At 41.1% G+C, this 17,453-nt stretch overlaps 1 protein-coding gene across 1 annotated transcript; it reads right to left on the minus strand.

Annotated features, from left to right (window-relative positions):
• Window positions 1-1,301: 1,301 nt before the first annotated feature.
• Window positions 1,302-2,822, minus strand: LOC117500120 (E3 ubiquitin/ISG15 ligase TRIM25-like). Its single transcript, XM_034152818.1, has 2 exons — window positions 1,953-2,822; window positions 1,302-1,892 (listed from the first exon to the last, which is right to left on the minus strand). The coding sequence occupies exons 1-2, from the start codon at window positions 2,820-2,822 to the stop codon at window positions 1,347-1,349; spliced, it is 1,416 nt and encodes a 471-aa protein (XP_034008709.1). The 3' UTR covers window positions 1,302-1,346.
• Between the last annotated feature and the right edge of the window lie 14,631 nt (window positions 2,823-17,453).

Consider the following 17,453-nt stretch of genomic DNA (forward strand, 5'->3'; position numbering starts at 1 on the left):
AACAGAAACGGGATAATGTAATCCTCTGGGATTAAAATATAATTCAGAATGGCTGCTGATGCTGCTAAAATAATACATAATGAAATGATACAATCAACCCTATCGGTAAGAAAACATAAGCGCTTCGTAACAACACCAAAACACACACACACAAACATTCACCCACCCACACACACACACCCACCGGTCTGACATCAAACTGCTGCTGGTGGAGAAACGGCTCACCAGCCTCCATTATTTATTTCCTGCTACATCTTAGCAAGAGATGCCTTTTTCATCTTGTACATGTATAGGCCTACACCTTTTTCAGCTCTGGTTTCAATGTCCTCCCGGTTTTACGGTCTAAAAAGTGTTGCAGCAGTTTACATCACTCTCTGAAGAACAAGAAGACATTTATTTTACCTTTTATGACTTTAAACTCGATGTTTAAGTTTAAAATGTACAAACTACGGTGGCCGGCAGGTGCAATAGCGTGTAGTAGCGTGCTGCAGTTTAAAAAACGATGAAACATATTAACAGCAATGTGCCAAAACACATGCGAATGAAGAGAAATCTACACCAACCTGACGAGACATGAGCAGGGTTTACTAAAAGAGCTGCATCAGCTAAAAGGCTTTCACATGTTTTTCTGAAAATAAATGAGAAAATCTGAATGTATTCTTTCTTTCTTAATCCTACTGATAAATACAATATTTATAAAAAAATTCAAATATCTTGTTTCAGAAAAATAATTAATAGATATTTTTATAATTAAAAAAACTAAAGACTGAGATTTTCCAAACATTTTATTTTTTACAGACAAGTAAATGTGGCACTCATCTCACATCTTGAAAATAGAAACACAATTTATTACAAACTCAACCTGTTAACTTTTCTTTTAATGTGTTTTATTTCCTTCTTCAAACTTTTATGCATTCAACACATTGAGACTTAGTCAAAAATAAAAGGCCTTTAGAATAACATATCTACAATGAAAGAAGCTCTGGTGCTTTCTCTCTCTCATGCTTTACAAGAGAAACAACATCATACAAATACATCAATATCAATATTCAACAAATATTTAGAGCAAAGTTTACATTTCCATGCAGAGAAATATGAGTTGAGGTTAACAGAAATCCTCCTGAGCAGTGACAGCCTCCATGGCTAAACAGACACAGGAAGGAGCGCCGCCTAAAGAAACTCCAACATCTACAGAACAACTCATGAGAAGATGTTAAAGCACATCCCATAATGTTTGATTGACAGCTGATCTCTGTGCAGTGAAGACATGAACAATCAGCTCTCAGCAACAATGATGGACACACAATGAGTTTAAGAAGTAGAAGAGTTCCTCAAATGACTTCAGGCTATTTCAGTTTACAAAACTCAGCAGTGGTTCCATAATCACAAAGCCAAACTCCAGCATGTAGCGGCTGAGTGAATGTGGTCTGGACTCTGTGGAGGAGAGTCATGGTTTCAGAGATGCTGTAGAAGGACAGAATACCTGCTCTGTGATCCAGGTACACTCCTACTCTGGAGGACCGAGGACCTGAGACGGGAGTGTAGATACTGTTGTAACGAAATAAATAACTGCTTTGGTTACAATCTAAGGTCCAAGATTTGTCATTGAATCCAAATAAACTTTCATACCCTGCTCTGCTGATATTCTTGTATGCGACTGCTACACGGACTTCTCTCCCTCTCCGCTCCACCTCCCAGTAACAACATCCAGTCAGACTTTCTCTACTCAGGACCTGAGGATAATTAGTGAATCTGTCTGGGTGACTAGAATAAAACTGTAGTTTCACGAATGCTGCTTTTCTGCTCCCCTCAGATAATAACAGCCGTGTGTTTGCTGTGTTTGGATCCAGTGTGATCTCCTGTGAATATTTTAAGAACCCAGCTCTGGTGGTGGGCTCTGCTGCTGACAGTAAAACATCCACTTCAGTCAGTGAGACGTTTGTCCATTCAGCGTCTCTCCTCTTCAGATCAGCCATCTCCTGCTCCAGCTTCTCCTGAAGCTCTTTGACTCGACTCACTTCACTCTTCTGATGGGATCTGACCTGCTGCCTCACATCAGAGCTTCTTTTCGCCATGAGACGGATCAGCTCAGTCAACATCTTCTCACTGTCCTCCACTGCTTTATCAGCAGAGCCATTGACGGCCTCCACCTCCTGCTGAAGCAGCTTCACCTCCTTCTCTCTGTCCTGGATGCTCTGCTGGATGTTTTGTCGACTCCCCTCCAGCTCTCTCTGCCTCTCAGTCCTTTCTGCTGCAGCTGACACTGTGTCGTGGCCTTTGTGTCCGTCCACAGAGCAGAGATGACAGATACACCGCTGAACAGCGCGGCAGAACATCTTCATCACCTCGTCGTGATGAGAGCAGATGTTCTCCTGGAGCTTCTTGGAGGGCTCCACCAGCTTGTGTTCTTTTAATGGAGCTACGTCATAATGAGGCTGGAGGTGTTGGTCACAATAAGAGGCCAGACACACGAGGCAGGACTTACAGGCTCTCAGTTTTCTCCCAGTGCAGACATCACAGGCCACATCTTCAGCTCCAGCATAGCAGAGATCAGCAGGAGCAGCTTGGAGTCCAGTCTTCTTCAGCTCCTCCACTAAAGCTGCTAACATGGTGTTTTTCAGCAGGACAGGCCTCGGTGTGAAGCTCTGCCTACACTGAGGGCAGCTGTGGATCTTCTTCTCATCCTCTCCATCCCAGAAGCCTTTAATACACTTCATGCAGTAGCTGTGTCCACAGGGAGTCACCACCGGATCCTTCAGTAGATCCAGACAGATCGAACAAGAGAAGGTTTCCCGGTCCAGCTGAACTCCTTTCTGCGCCATTTCACCTCTCAGTGGCAACGAGTGTCTGAGTTTCACTTCCTGAGCAGTGATGATACCTGTATTAAGCAGGTGAAACAGGAGCAATGAGGACACGGTGTGTTATGTTTCCTTCCAGATCGCTTCTCTGGTTGTTTTATTACACAACAAAATCATTTAAACATATTAACTCTCTCTAATATGCATTTCTGTTTTCATTTACATTCCCAAAGTGTTATTAATGTGATAATAAAGTGCTACTGAAGAGTGTAAAGTGTTAATTAAGGGTAAAGGGAACAGACCTGCTCTGTGTATCCGAAGCTGAGGCTGTAAAACAGCGTCCAGTAGTTTCTGGAGTCTCTTGTTCTCCTCTTTGGAAAGAGACAGCTCCTCCTCGTACTCTGCTATCGTTTTTTCAAACAGAGCAAATATATCTTCAGCAGCAGCAGTGAGTCGCTGCTTCTTCAACGACAGCAGCATTTGGACTTTACTCATGTTTACTAGTTCACCTTTTCCTGCAAACTCCGTTAAACACACCGTTTCTCTCTCCATCAAACTCTCAATCTGACTAGCGTTGCTAACGTGTTTCCAGCTAGCATGCTAAGCTAGCTCCTATAGTCCGAGGTAAACGCTCCAGAAAAAAGAGCACACAGTCCATTCAGAGGTTTATCCAAACACAGATGATGGATCAGTAGTGCTGGAGCTCAACTGGGAACAACTGTCGAATACAGAGTGGAGCTGGCTGTGTCTGAGAGCAGGAAGAAGAGGGAGGGCTTATCAAACTCTGACTCATTCCAGGAGGAGGAGCAGCGCTGACACTCTGAACTGTTTCCTCATTTACAAACGGAGCCTCGCTTACAACCTGCTCTACATTTGAAAACAGTCTTCAGCTGTAAAATATTTGTTTTAAATTCAGGCTTTCGTAGCACACAGCTCCACACTCATGGTAGCAGTGGTGAAAGAAGTACTCAGATATTCTACTAAAGTAAAAGTAGAAATACTACAGGGTAAAAATACTGTGTTACAAGTCAAAGTACAAAAGCATTGGTATCAAAATATACTTAAAGTACCAAAAGTAAAAGTACTCCATGCATAATGGCCCTTTTCAGAATCGTATATATATATATATATATATATATATTGAGTTACTGGGTTACTATAAGGATTATTGATGTGTTTTATCACAGTTAGTAAATGTAGAGCTCATTTGAATAACTGTATGTCCTGCTGCTGGCTATATTATCCCATAAATAACTGTCAAAGTGTGTTTAATAATTGATTTATATTTTTGAATTATCTACTAATCTATATCTAACTAGTAACTAAAAGCTGTCAAATGAATGCAGTGGAGTAAACAGTACAATACTGTCTTCTAAAATGTAGTGCAGTAGAAGTATAAAGCAGCATAAACTGAGACGTATTGGCATCAACCACTACTTACTACTTACTGTGCATAATGTCTCATTTTAGAATCATATATATTGAATTACTGGATTATTTCATTTTTTATACATTAATGTGTTTGTTACATCCCTATTAAAGTGTAGGGGAAATGGAGACAGTAACACACAACAACCAATAACAGTCAGGGTGAAAGAGAACACAAGTTTATTTATTTACACCAAAATAAATGCCAACAAATGTTCTTTAAGTGAGGAGACAAAGAAGATTATGCCAAATTAAATAAATGAATATAACAAAACTCAAACAAAAAGCCCTCACTATCTGTTCTACTAACAAGGAAACAAAACAACTACAGGGTGGCAACAATTGATTGATTGATTGAAAAGTTTATTAACAGCTTGTATATTGGGTACAGTACAGTACAGCTCAAAACATACAATTGTTAAGGGGATGCAGACCAGAGAAAGACTTTCGTCTTGTTTACATCAGGGTCCCCCATTTCCAATTCATCATATCATTTAAGACATATAAGACATATTTGACATACAGATGGCTTATTTACAATTTACATACAGGTGGTTTTTTACATACAGATGGCTTATTTACAATTTTCATTTTAGATTTCGTTCTAATACATCCTAACCGGACATTTAAGACATACCAAGTCTACAGATATACAGTTAGTAACAGAGTCTAAAATGCGAGTATATACATAGATGGGGGGGGGAAGCTGTCCATTGTACGACAGGTTGAGATTTGTACCATTACCGGGGCCAGTTTTGCAATGCTTTCCCCCGAAGGTGCTCTTTAAGAGAGGTTTTGAAGGTAAGTATAGTTTTACTTTCCTTTACAGTTGTGGGAAGAGCGTTCCACCTTGATGTGGCATAATTGCGAAACGTGTATTCCCCTTTTTTTGTGCCAAATCTGGGTTTTACATGATTTGTGGAGCTCCCTCTGGTGTTATGATCATGGTATTCCTTGACCTTTGGGAAGAATTTTGACATGTACATGGGTACCATAGAGGTGTAGTGGATCTTGTAGACCAGGCCCATTGCAAGTAGCTGTACTCTGTCGTCTACTCTAAGCCATCCTAGGTTGTCAAAGTGGGCAGAGGTGAGGTGGGTTCTAGATGAAAGGTCAAGCAGTAGTCTGACCAGTTTATTTTGCGATGTTTGAAGTTTTATTTTTAGCGCCTTGGAGGTGCTATGGTACCATGACGTGCAAGCATAGTCATAGTACCCTTGAATGAGTGCTCCTGCCAGAGTTTTCAGGGTGTTTTTGTTTACCAGAGAGGAGATCCGGTATAGGAATCTAGTTCTTTGATTGACTTTTTTTATTACATTGGATGCCATTTTGTCACAGGAGAGGTTTGCCTCAAGAATAGATCCTAGGTATGTAATTTCCTTCTTACTTGTGACAATAATGTCACCCACTGCAACTGAGAAGTCGTCGGATTTGCTGAGATTATGTTTCGAACCGAAGAGAATGGACTCTGTTTTACCCAGGTGTAATGATAATTTATTATCGGCGAGCCAGGTGCAGATTCTGCCGAGCTCGGAGCTGAGGGTTTTTTCAACCTGCAATCTGCTCCTGTCAGAGACCAGCAGGGCTGAGTCGTCCGCGAACAGGAACAAGTTGCAGTCACATGCTGATGACATGTCATTTGCATAAATTAGGAACAGTAACGGACCTAATATGCTTCCTTGTGGAACACCACAGCTCACTGGGAGGGGGGGGGACAGAGTACCGTTTACCTCCACCATCTGTTCTCTCCCCTCCAGGTAGGATTGCATCCAGCTCACCGATAGTTTATCAAAACCAATTGCTTTTAGCTTGTCAATCAGAATGGGGTGATTGACAGTGTCGAAAGCCTTTTGTAGGTCCAGCATCACCATGCCGCAGTATTTACCCTCGTCCACCTCTTGTTTGATGTGGTCGTTCAAATAAAGAAGGCATGTGTCAGTGGAGTGGGATGTTCTAAAGCCAGATTGAAATTCATAGATTAGTTTCTTTTCTGCAAGGTACTTTTCGACCTGTTCATATACTATTTTTTCCATGACTTTCGAGATGGAGGTAAGTATAGAAACAGGGCGGTAGTTGCCTGGGTCCAATTTGCTGCCCTTTTTGTGCAGGGGGGTTACTCTTGCAATTTTGAAGTCTTTGGGTACTTTTCCCTGTTTTATGGAGAGGTTAATTATGTAATCTACTAACCTAGTGTGTTTACCTATGTGAAGAGAGGTAGAGGGAACCCCAAACTTACCCAAATCCTCCCCCTCCCACCACACACACATTTAACAATACTAAAAACAAGATGGCAGAATAATGACCAAATCTATCAGAGACCACAAAGAGGCTCTGGAGTCAGCAGCAGGTCTGAGAGAGTGAAGGCTTCCTGGATTGCCTCCTATAATGACAGGCCCTGGCTACCTTCTTAAATGTTCAAATATGGAAATAAAATATAAATATAATGTCTTTGATAATTCACTATAACTAAGTTCTAAATGTGTCCTCTGTTAAGATGTTGAATTAACACCAGAATTGAATAAATTAATACATTATTTCTGATAGCAGTATGTGAAATTAAATCTGTAGCAATATGTTAAACTCTACTTGTATCTCATCAGTTAATTAGTTACAAAAATACATATAACTCTTCTCTGGTTCTTGCAGAAACAGTTCTTTCTGAAATGTTTTGGGACACTTTGTTGTACCCCTTTTAGTATGATAATTGGCCTATTATCATTAGCCAGACAGCATTGTGTGACTTGTTGAACTGGTTTACCTGCATGTGTGGGTGTAGGTATTCCTTTTATTATGATAATAGGCTAAGCCAGGTAGTATTGTGTGACTTAATAGGATTCAGATACTTGTTGCATCGGGAGACCTGGAAGGGGGTTGTGCATACATTCCTTTTAGTATGATAATAGGCTAAGCCAAACAGAATGAACACTGGTTCCACCTCCCTATCTATTCCTTCAGGTAATCTACTATTACAATATAATAAGCATATGTATTCAGCCTGTCGGGTGTTCTTTTACCCAGAATGACCGCCTCGCTGCACATTATCCTGTTTATTACAAGGCCACATTCTCAACAAAGTAACGACATGACTCCCAATATTAATTGAAATGCTTTTATAGATTTAGAAAATGTTTTTATTGATTTAAAAAATAGTAGGCTATTATTGATTTTAAATGACATGCATCCACTAAGAAAAATAGTCCGTTGTTACTGTTTGAACGTGGCAACGGCAGGAACTGCTTCGATAGTGTTTTTGCGGACCTGTTTGATTACAGATTTGAAAACATCGTTTCTTGCTTTAAGAGTAGCACAATTCATTATGTCAAACCTTGGAAAGTATCTAGATATCCCTGCCCTAATGCCAAAATAACTGGCAACTGAATATGTTTTGCCGTTTGATGTCTATGTCTGGACCGTTGTGTAAAAAGGAGGGTTTCTGCCCTGTTACTTCTCCGCTGTTTTCTTGTCCCAGTTCGAAAAGCATTGCTTTTCGGCCAAACATAGAGAGGCGAAGTCCCTCCCTTTCCGGTGGACCTCATGGGACCTTATTTCGGAAAAATTATGCATTGAAGTCAATGGCGAGAGAAAAGTTATCTTTCGATCCCATTTGAATTGTGCCACAAATTACACATAGATGTTTGTCAATTTAAAAGATAATTTTGCAAGTTAAAAAAACATTTTTTTGCCGTAAAATTGTGAAGTAAGACTTTTGTTGTGTGAAACCGCTCAATGAACTCAATCTCTGGTCTCGCACAACAACAGACGTCACCAAGATGGCCGTCACTACTGTCTTGCCAAACAAGGGATTGACTACCCTCACTATCACCACAATGAAACAAGTCCAGAAGAATGTCATGCAAAGCTGCCTGTCTGCATGCCTTCCTTCGATTCTCCCTGAACTGCCTGTTTTTTTTAATGTTCAATGTTAACCATTTGTGCAGATAGCATGAAGTACAAAAGATTGCCGATGCTAATGTAGAGTTAGTGTTAGCATGTCTCCCCGGGGGCACCCGGGCTTAAACGGTGTATTATAGAATGATCACACCGATGTGACAGTACTCTTCAAAGGGTTCACGAAATATGACTACTACTCTTACTGTATCACATTTTGGGTTACTTAATGTTACTTCATGTTAAGGCATAGCCGCGGGAAGTAGGGGTGCTGGAGGTGCTGCAGCACCCCCTGTTGGCGAATGGTGTACATTTGAAAAACTGAGCGACCACCTAAATACAAATGATCAAACTACATAAAATAGTTAGGATTTGACTTAAAATAAAGTAATCCAAAATCACCGACTGTGTGAACGTGAAAATGAATAGAATATCACCTCCCATCTTCAGAGCAATCTGACTATTATAACATTAGCGTTAAGAAAGCTTACTTAATTATCTGCCACAACATAAGTAACCGGATCAAAGTAACATTACGTAGCCTACAGTCCGCGGCACTGTGAGTGCAGACGTCGATGTGTCCCATTATCATTCATATCTCATGATATCACATCATAATGTATCATATATTTCCTTATCTGAGTCAGCTTCTTGAGCCGTATCTGGCGTGCAACACTCAGTGTCACATAGGCCTACTGTATGCAGAAGTATTATTTTAAGCAACACATTAAGTTGACGAAACACTCGAGTCAAATGTAATTAAAGTCAGATCCACTCGTGTCTTAGCAGTGATATCATAAAACTGTTAATGAACGTATTAAAACACTTTTTCTTTTACCAGCAGTATTCACCTTGCAGCTGCAACTATGTGGCTTTTATCCTGGATAAAGTGTTTAAGTCATGACTGTTTAAAGTTTAACCTGTTCCACTCTGAGCCTGTTTTTCAGGTCTCAGGCTCGAAAATGACATTCCCAGAACAAATGACCATATCTTCCCTTCTAAAAGGGTTAAATTAATAATCTTTTCTCAAAGTAATGATAAACCTGTGAGTTGGATGTAGAAGTGTCAGAATCAATATAAATGTTTTTTATTTTAAAGAAAATTCAGATTTTACATAGTAAAAAACTGTAAATTATAGTGTCCGTCCAAAAATTATTTTTTACAGATAGTGAAAACTACCCTTGGATGATGGGTTAGTAGACTCAAAGCTTTAGGAATCCAAAGTACAACATATAATAAGTACCCTGTATCAAGATTGATGCAAAACAAGTGAAATTTGACCTTTTTAGAGAGAATTAGCCAAAAACTGGGCCATCTGGGGTCATTTGGGTGGATTTGACCTATCTCTGGCCCCCCTTGCTCGATCTGGTTGGTTGACATACCCTTGTGACCGTTAGAGCCAATAGAATCGAAGGAGGAGACTCACATAGACACACATTATAAAGAAAAAATGTTGCCGCTTCGCGTGTGGAAAGCGAAACTAAACTGGAGGAATGTCTCCTTCTGGAGTTTGGAAACTAAAACGCAGTTGTATTGCTTATGGATTATCAGAAATAATTTCAAAGAAGGCACAGACACATAGGATGAACCTATGGATTAACTGCAGCATCGTTTTTTTATCGTTTTAATGCCATTGAAGACCACTTTTGACCAAGGTGAGCCATATTTACATGTTTAGCTTCTTGGCTCCACATGTGATGATGTACGCTTTCGTTGATAGCGTCGCGAATGTTTATCACTGAGTGTTGAGGTGGGCACCGTTAGATTCAGTGTCTCCAGGACACCAAAAAATAGTGTTTGGTTGTGCATCTAGGATAAGTAATAAGGGAGTTCTGAGTGAGTTTATGTGCCTTTGTCGGTCCCGTTTTTTCGATCGAGGCTAATTCAGAGGCTGAGTGCTAGCATTGTGGGTTTTTTTTGAAAAAAAAAATTAAAAAGATCAGTTAGCTGAGTTTCTTCCCGTTACATGGATATAACACATTCATAGTTTTATTCAATATTAAGATTCCTTAGACGTTGTTTCCTGCAAATGACGCGTTTATCCGCCCGGTACCGGGGGGAAGGCGTGAAACAGGTTTTAACGTCTTCATATTTGTCTAATATTAGTTTACTTTTCATTCAGGAAATTATGACGCGCTGCGCTGTCAGTACACGGCTTGTCCATGTTTGTGATTGGTCGATCACTCCAAATACCACCCCTTTTATGTGAACGCGCACCTAACTAGATAGGACACGGCTGGCTTGAGCGATCAAGTTGATAGCTAGTGTCGTAGGACAGTTTAGCGAGAGCGGGTTTGTTTTGGATTAAGTCAACCGGATAACTCAAAACATATCCAGGATATGTTGAACTAGATTCGTAGTATAGGCCCCAGGCCTCTGGTCACAACTTTAAATATTTGACCATGTTTATGTGCAAATGAAGAACTCTCACTGGTTCAGAACCTTTTTCCTTAAAGGTAGGGTAGGTAAATTTGAGAAACCGGCTCGAGATACACTTTTTGTTATATTCCATGGAATGCTCTTAACATCCCGATAGCAATGAATATCTTAAGTGCTTTGACAAAAAATCCATAAAAAAATGTCATCTGTGGAAGCCGTAATACTGTAAAAAGTACGACCAATCATTTTAGCCGGCCCGGCTAAAATAACTGGATGGCCTACCTGCCTGTCAGCCTTCCATCGGTGCACAAACTTATCTCGTGCCCTCATTGGTCATGTGCGCTCTGTAAGGAAGTGGCAGATTTTCTCCGGTTGTGTATTTTCAAATTCTAGCGCACTCGAGCTGGTTTCTCCAACTTACCTACCCCACCTTTAAGTGAGTCTCTTTTCTTTTCTGACTTTATGGGTATTTCACTTTATATTAAATACATAACAATAATAGTGCAGAACATCTAATACACTTCACTATGAATCCAGAACAATACAACTGCAGGAGTATGGATAAAGCGAGATGTTTGCATGCATTTTGAGCAGATTTGGGCAGAATCCATCAGAGTGGATCGTGCTGTTCATCCTATGTAATCTATATGTAAAGAAAAAAAGTTTAAATATTTAAGATAAAGCTGTGAAACAATCTCAATAATTTTTTTTAATTGGAATAAAAGAATACATGTTGAGATTTGAAGTTCTAATATCTTAAGAGAAGAGCTTGAATATTAAAAAATACAAACTCTTTTGGCTCCTTCCTGTCGTTCTACTGGGTCTTTCTTGGCTTTGTACTGGCTATCTTCTAGCTCTATTCAGGTTTTAGAGTTTCTTTCTAGCTCTATCCCTGATAATTTTCAGAACCTGAAGGCTCTATACGGACTATCTTCTGGTTCTCCTCTGGATCCATCCACTATCTCTTGTCTCTGTCCAGTGAATTACACTTGTGTTACTGGAGCAGGTAAAGCATACAACAGATACTTTCAGCATTATTGGAGCACAAAGTGGAAGCTTGGATGAAACACAGCGGACTTCTAAACAATGAACACCCGCAACTTGGAAGAAATAAAGTTTGTTTTTATGCGTTCTAATATTGCAATGCAAACCCATGATGTAAGGACAGTAATTAAGAATCATTTAGTCATTGAATGCTCATTTCAGTAGATTTAATCAAACAAAACATAAACATATTGGACATGGCCTCAAGACTGTAACCTCTTCACATTCTGTTGAAATAGTCAATTACTAGCCATATCTCACACAATGCTGTTTTGAATCATTAATATGTGGATGACAGTTGAACTGGATGATGTAACATGTATGCCATCTGCTGGAAAGAAGACGTATCGCTCTGTTGGCGTTGTTTAGACAACTAAAACAGAATGAAGCTCTCATTTCATAAACAATCTTTGAGTACAGGCACCGTCCTGCAGAGAACACAACAGCACGTTTTTGGTCTAGCATCACTTTACAAAACGTTTGCATTAAGACACTAAGACTAGCTGGTCCCTTGTAAAGGTGGGTCCACCTTAAATGAGCAGTGGGTGATCAGCAGGTGAAAGGCAGGACACGGGAACTTGGTCCTGAGGAGATGTAACGATTATTAAACAAGAAATCGTTAGGCATTAGGTCATCAGGATACAAAATAGACAAATGTATTCCCTTACAGTTACAGAAGCAGACGACCAACACACTTGTGTCTTTTGAAACGATTATGCCATTTAAATCTTTTGTCACAAACATTGCAGCTCTATTTTTCCTCTCCTGTGTGGACTCTCATGTGTACCTTTAAACTATCACTCCGTGAAAAAGGTTTTTTACAGACTGAGCAGCTAAAGGGTTTCTCTCCTGTGTGGATTCTCATGTGTTTGTTTAAACTTCCACTCTGTGCAAAAGCTTTCTTACAGACTGTACAGGTGAATGGTTTCTCTCCTGTGTGGACTCTCATGTGTGACTTGAAACTTCCACTAAATTCAAAAGATTTGGTACAAACTGAGCAGCTAAAGGGTTTCTCTCCTGTGTGGATTCTCATGTGTGCCTTTAAATGTCCACTGTGTGAAAAAGCTTTCTTACAGACTGAGCAGCTGAATGGTTTATTTTCAGCACTACGTCGTGGATCACTGACAGATTCATGTCTATTTTTCAATGAGTTTGAGCCTGATGCAGGTTCTCTGGTCTCTTTCCAATCAGCACTGTCTTCAGTTTCAGGTTCAGAAGAGTCTCCTGTGTCTTCCTCAGTCTTTGGTTGTAAACTGCTCTCTGGAACCGAGTTCCTGGCTGGTTCTGGTCCTCGACAGTCATCTCCATCAGCTTCTGTTTCCATGTGTTCAGTTTGTCTTTGATGAGGCTGTGAGGACTGAGGTTTCTCTTCATCATCTTCACTCTTCACAGGGTCAGGAGTGAAAGTGGACATGGTGATATCAGCCTCCTCCAGCTCCTGAAGCTGCTCTCCCTCCTGACTGATCCTGAGTTCCTCCTGTTCCTGCTTAATGTGTGGGGGGGGCTCTGGGTCCTCCTGGTCCAGACTGGTGCTCCACTCCTGCTGGTCAAGGAGAACCTCTTCTTTAACCACCACCAGCAGCTGGACATCTGCAGGAAACAGGAAACACTCAGTCAGAACAAACTGTCAAGTGTTAGCATTTACAAATCTAATCACCATTAAAATGGGAGACATTTTGCAGCCCTAATTAATGCCTTTGTTTTTATATTTTCACATTATCTTTCTTAGTCCCACCTATTGTGTATTTGTGTTGGCTCAATTCACCTTATGTAGCCCAGCCCCTTTCCACTTCCAGTTCAAAATGAAAAAGGTTTTTTTCTTCTGGCGTAGCACTAGCTGCAATGTAAACAATGACTTTTATTTGGGATCGTTCACAGATACACTACAGTATAGAATTAAAATACTCTGTTACAAATTAAAATCCGGCATTCAAAGCTTATTTAAGTAAAAGTATGCAAGTATTAACAGAACATTTTACGGCACCTCCTTATGTAAAAGTAATGATGGTGCAGTAAAATGTTCCCTGTCAGTGTTCAATTTATGATGTTTCTTGATTATTTCGTATGTTGCATTTTACTGCTGTACATGTTCAAAGTTGCGCTTGTATAAATGATTATAGATGAGGGAACCTGCTAAATATTAAAATGTGTGTGTTTTATATACAGTACCAGTCAAAGGTTTGGACACCTACTCATTCAATGTTTTTTTTACTTGTTTCTATTTTGTAGATTAATACTGAAGACACCAACAATTTGAAAGAACACATATGGAATTATCTAGTTAACAAAAAAGTGTTAAAAAAATCAAGAATATGATTCTTATTTTAGATTCTTCAAAGTAGCCCCCTTCTGCCTTGATGACAGCTTTGCACACTCTTGGCTTCTCTCAGTCAGCTTCATGAGGTAGACACCTGGAATGGTTTTCAATTAACAAGTGTGCCTTGTCAATGTGTCAAGGCACTCTAGTGTGCCTTGTCAATGTGTGGAATGACTTGCCTTCTTAATGTGTTTGAGACCATCAGTTGTGTTGCAGAGGTAGAGTTAGTGCACAGTGGAAAGCCCTATTTGACTGCTGTTGTAATCCATATTAAACGACTCAACCCAGTAAAGAGAAACGACCATCCATCATCACTTTAAGAAATGAAGGCCAGTCGATCCGGAAAATGTCAAGAACTTTGAATGTATCCTCAAGTGCAGTCGCAAAAACCATTGAATGCTATGATGAGACTGGCTCTCATGGAGGACCCCCCCCCCCCCCCCCCCCCGGGAAAGGAAGAGCAAGAGTTACCTCTGCTGCAGAGGATAAATACATCAGAGTTACCAGCCTCAGAAACCGCAAATTAAAGCACCTCAGATTAGAGCCCACATAGATGATCACAGAGCTCAAGGAGCAGACAATCTTAAAGGTCCCATGACATGGCCATTTCTACTGATCGTAATTCCATTGTTGAGGTCTACTAGAATAGATTTACATTGTTCAATGTTCCAAAATCACATTGGTTTCTCATACAGCATCTCTGTATAGTATGTGTATTCACTCTGTCCTACACGCCTTGTTGGAGCTCCTGCCACCCCCCCCCTCCCTGTGAGCCCACTGTGCTCTGATTGGTCAGCTCGCCAACTCTGTTTTGATTAGTCCACCACCGTTACAGCGGAACATCAGTGATTATGTGTTACAATGGCGTTAGCAACCAGAAAATGACACCAGTAATGACAAACAGATGAGAAAGTTGCGTGGGGTCTGGGTGCCGTGTTGGCGGGACGTTGCGGGGCTCGCTGCTCCTCCCTTTGAGGCTCGAGGAGCAGACAGTGTGAGCTGGATTACTGGTGTCGTTTCCTGGTTGCTGCATGGGGTCAGCGAGACATCAAGACACCGCAGAGCTCAGCCTGGGCTCTGAGTGTGTTTGTGTACGGAGCTCCGCGCAGCACCGCGGCTGAGAAAAGATAAGGTTGAGTGAGTGAGAGTGTGTGTGTGTGCGGAGATCCGCGGATTGGTCCATTTGGACTTCGTTACGACAGTATGCCCCGGAAGGAAAAAATGGAAAAAGAAAAATCTCCAACGAGGCGTTCTGGGGCAGCAGAGATGTTACGTGCTCCCCTCCTTGTTGTCTTTTCTGTCTCCCTGCTGCACCTGGTCTGCCCCTGGCTCCGCCTCTGCCCAGGTGTTCCTAATTCCACTCAGCCGTATTATAAGGAGAAACTGGAGGAGAAGGAGGTCTCGCCTATCCTAACGCCGGGAGACACTCGCTTTTAATGATCTCTCTGCTACTTTTGAGCTGTAGACCATTTATCTGCTGATGTTTTTATGTTTAGCCTGGAGGACCAGAGGCCTGTACTACGAAGCCGGATTTTCCTAACCTGGATATGTTTGAGTTAGCCGGTTGGCCCAATCCAAAACATACGCACTCTGGCTAAGCTGTACTACGACGCTGGTTATCAAGTGGATCGCTCAAACCAGCCGTGTCCTATCTAGTTAGGTGCGCGTTCACATGAAAGGGGTGGTATTTGGAGCATTCGACCAATCACAAACATGGACAAGCGTACTGACAGCGCAGCGAGTCATACTTCCTGAATGAAAAGTGAACTTTAATATTAGTCAAATATGAAGAAGTTAAACTTTAAACATCCATGACTTAAACACTTTATCCAGGATAAAAGCCACATAGCTGCACCTGCAAGGTGAATACAGCTGGTAAAAGAAAAAGCGTTTGAATGCGTACATTAACAGGTTTATGATATCACTGCCCCGTCTAAGACACGAGTGGATCTGACTTTAATTAGGAGAATTTGACTCAAGTGTTTCGTCAACTTAATGTGTTGCTTAAAATGATACTTCTGCATACAGTATGTGACACTGAGTGTTGCACGGCCAGATACGGCTCAAGAAGCTGACTCAGATAAGGAAATATATGATACATTATGATGTGATATGATATGAATGATTTTTGCCGGCCGTCTTTCCTGCAACGGCAGTTTTTCTGTATTTCCTCTATCCTGTAATATGACTTGATCGCTTTAAACTCCGCACACGGAGCTCTGATTGGTCAGCAAGCGGTGCTTTCACTGAGTTGATCTCTTAGCTTGCAAACTAACCTCCTCCCGAGAAGGTTAGCCGCTCAGCATAAGTTACCATGGAGATCTAGCCCGCTAAAAAGAGAACCAGCGTCGTAGGACCGGAAAGTCCGAGTTTTCCCTGAAGTCAGCCGGCTAAGCGAAAATCCGGCTTCGTAGTACAGGCCTCTGGTAGTCCAGTTTCTGCTGCTTTATTTTGCTTCCCATAGGGTATTTATTTGATTTCTGGTTAGGGGAGGGAAACTCGGGGTCCTACGGCCCGTGGTGTGGCTTGCTCGGGTTCCCTCCTTGTTTGTTTCTTTTGGCCAGTCCTCCAGACCTCTTTTCGTTTGCCGGATTGCTTGTGTGAGTAAACGGCTGTACTTCAATAAATTATCGATATCAAGTACTGGTTTTTGCGTGTATTATTTTATGTTGCGGGTCTCCCCACGAGCCACTACCACGGAGTAGAGGGCGGGTCGTAACAATAGACACGTCTTTTCTGTGTTAGAGTTTTACTCGCTACAGGGTGTACTTTGAGGGTTTGTGACTCTGCAGAGCGTTTACAGAAAAAGCTACATAACACACAAGGGGACGGGTAATAACAGGAAAAGCATGACATGGGACCTTTAACATGCAGCGTCCACATGGCGGCGTGCGTTGAAGCTTGCCGGTGAGCTTGTCTAAAACTCAACCAACAACATGAATCTCCCGCCACACAAGCACGCGGTTTGATTGACTAGAGCTCAGTGTTTCCCCTACCATTGTCTTGGAGGGGCGCTGCGCCCCGCCAACGGAGCCCCCCCTGAAATTCAAGGTGTTTAATTTTTTTTTTATAATAATATATATATATATATATATATATATATATATATATATATATATATATATATATATATATATAGCACCAAATAGCAACTAATATATATATAGCACCAAATTGCAACTAATCTATATCTACTGTCACTTTTCACATTAAACATGTGCTCTTTTATTAAATAAACGAAACGCTCTCTCTCTCTAGCACACAGAGATCCGCGGTGGAGAACAGAGCGTTCAAAAGTGACAATCTAATCTACAGAGCTTGATGTGGTCAATCCTCGTTTGCCATAAGTATTTTCGCGGAAACACAAGCAATCTGTCCATCAGCTGGCCAAAAGGCATCATATTCATACGGAGAAATGCACCGTTTTCAACTCGGAGTTCTGTTGCTCCAATTACGTGTAAGGTGGAAGAAGTACCCAGATCAAGTACTTAAGTAAAAGTAGTATACTGCAGGGTAGCTTGTGAATTTACTCCAGGTGGAACTAAAGTCTGATTTAAGAGTTGATTATATTTCACATCATTAATCCAGATCTGCAAGTA

This window comes from Trematomus bernacchii, unplaced genomic scaffold (assembly GCF_902827165.1).
Source record: "Trematomus bernacchii unplaced genomic scaffold, fTreBer1.1, whole genome shotgun sequence".
Classification (NCBI taxonomy): Eukaryota; Metazoa; Chordata; class Actinopteri; order Perciformes; family Nototheniidae; genus Trematomus; species Trematomus bernacchii.

Excerpts from the sequence above, each read along its gene's own strand:
- LOC117500120 (XM_034152818.1), bottom strand. The coding sequence starts at position 2,822 with ATGGCGCAGAAAGGAGTTCAGCTGGACCGGGAAACCTTCTCTTGTTCG. Across the intron at positions 1,893-1,952 it reads CTGATCTGAAGAGGAGAGAC|ACCACCAGAGCTGGGTTCTT; the intron begins GCTGAATGGACA and ends GCAGCAGAGCCC.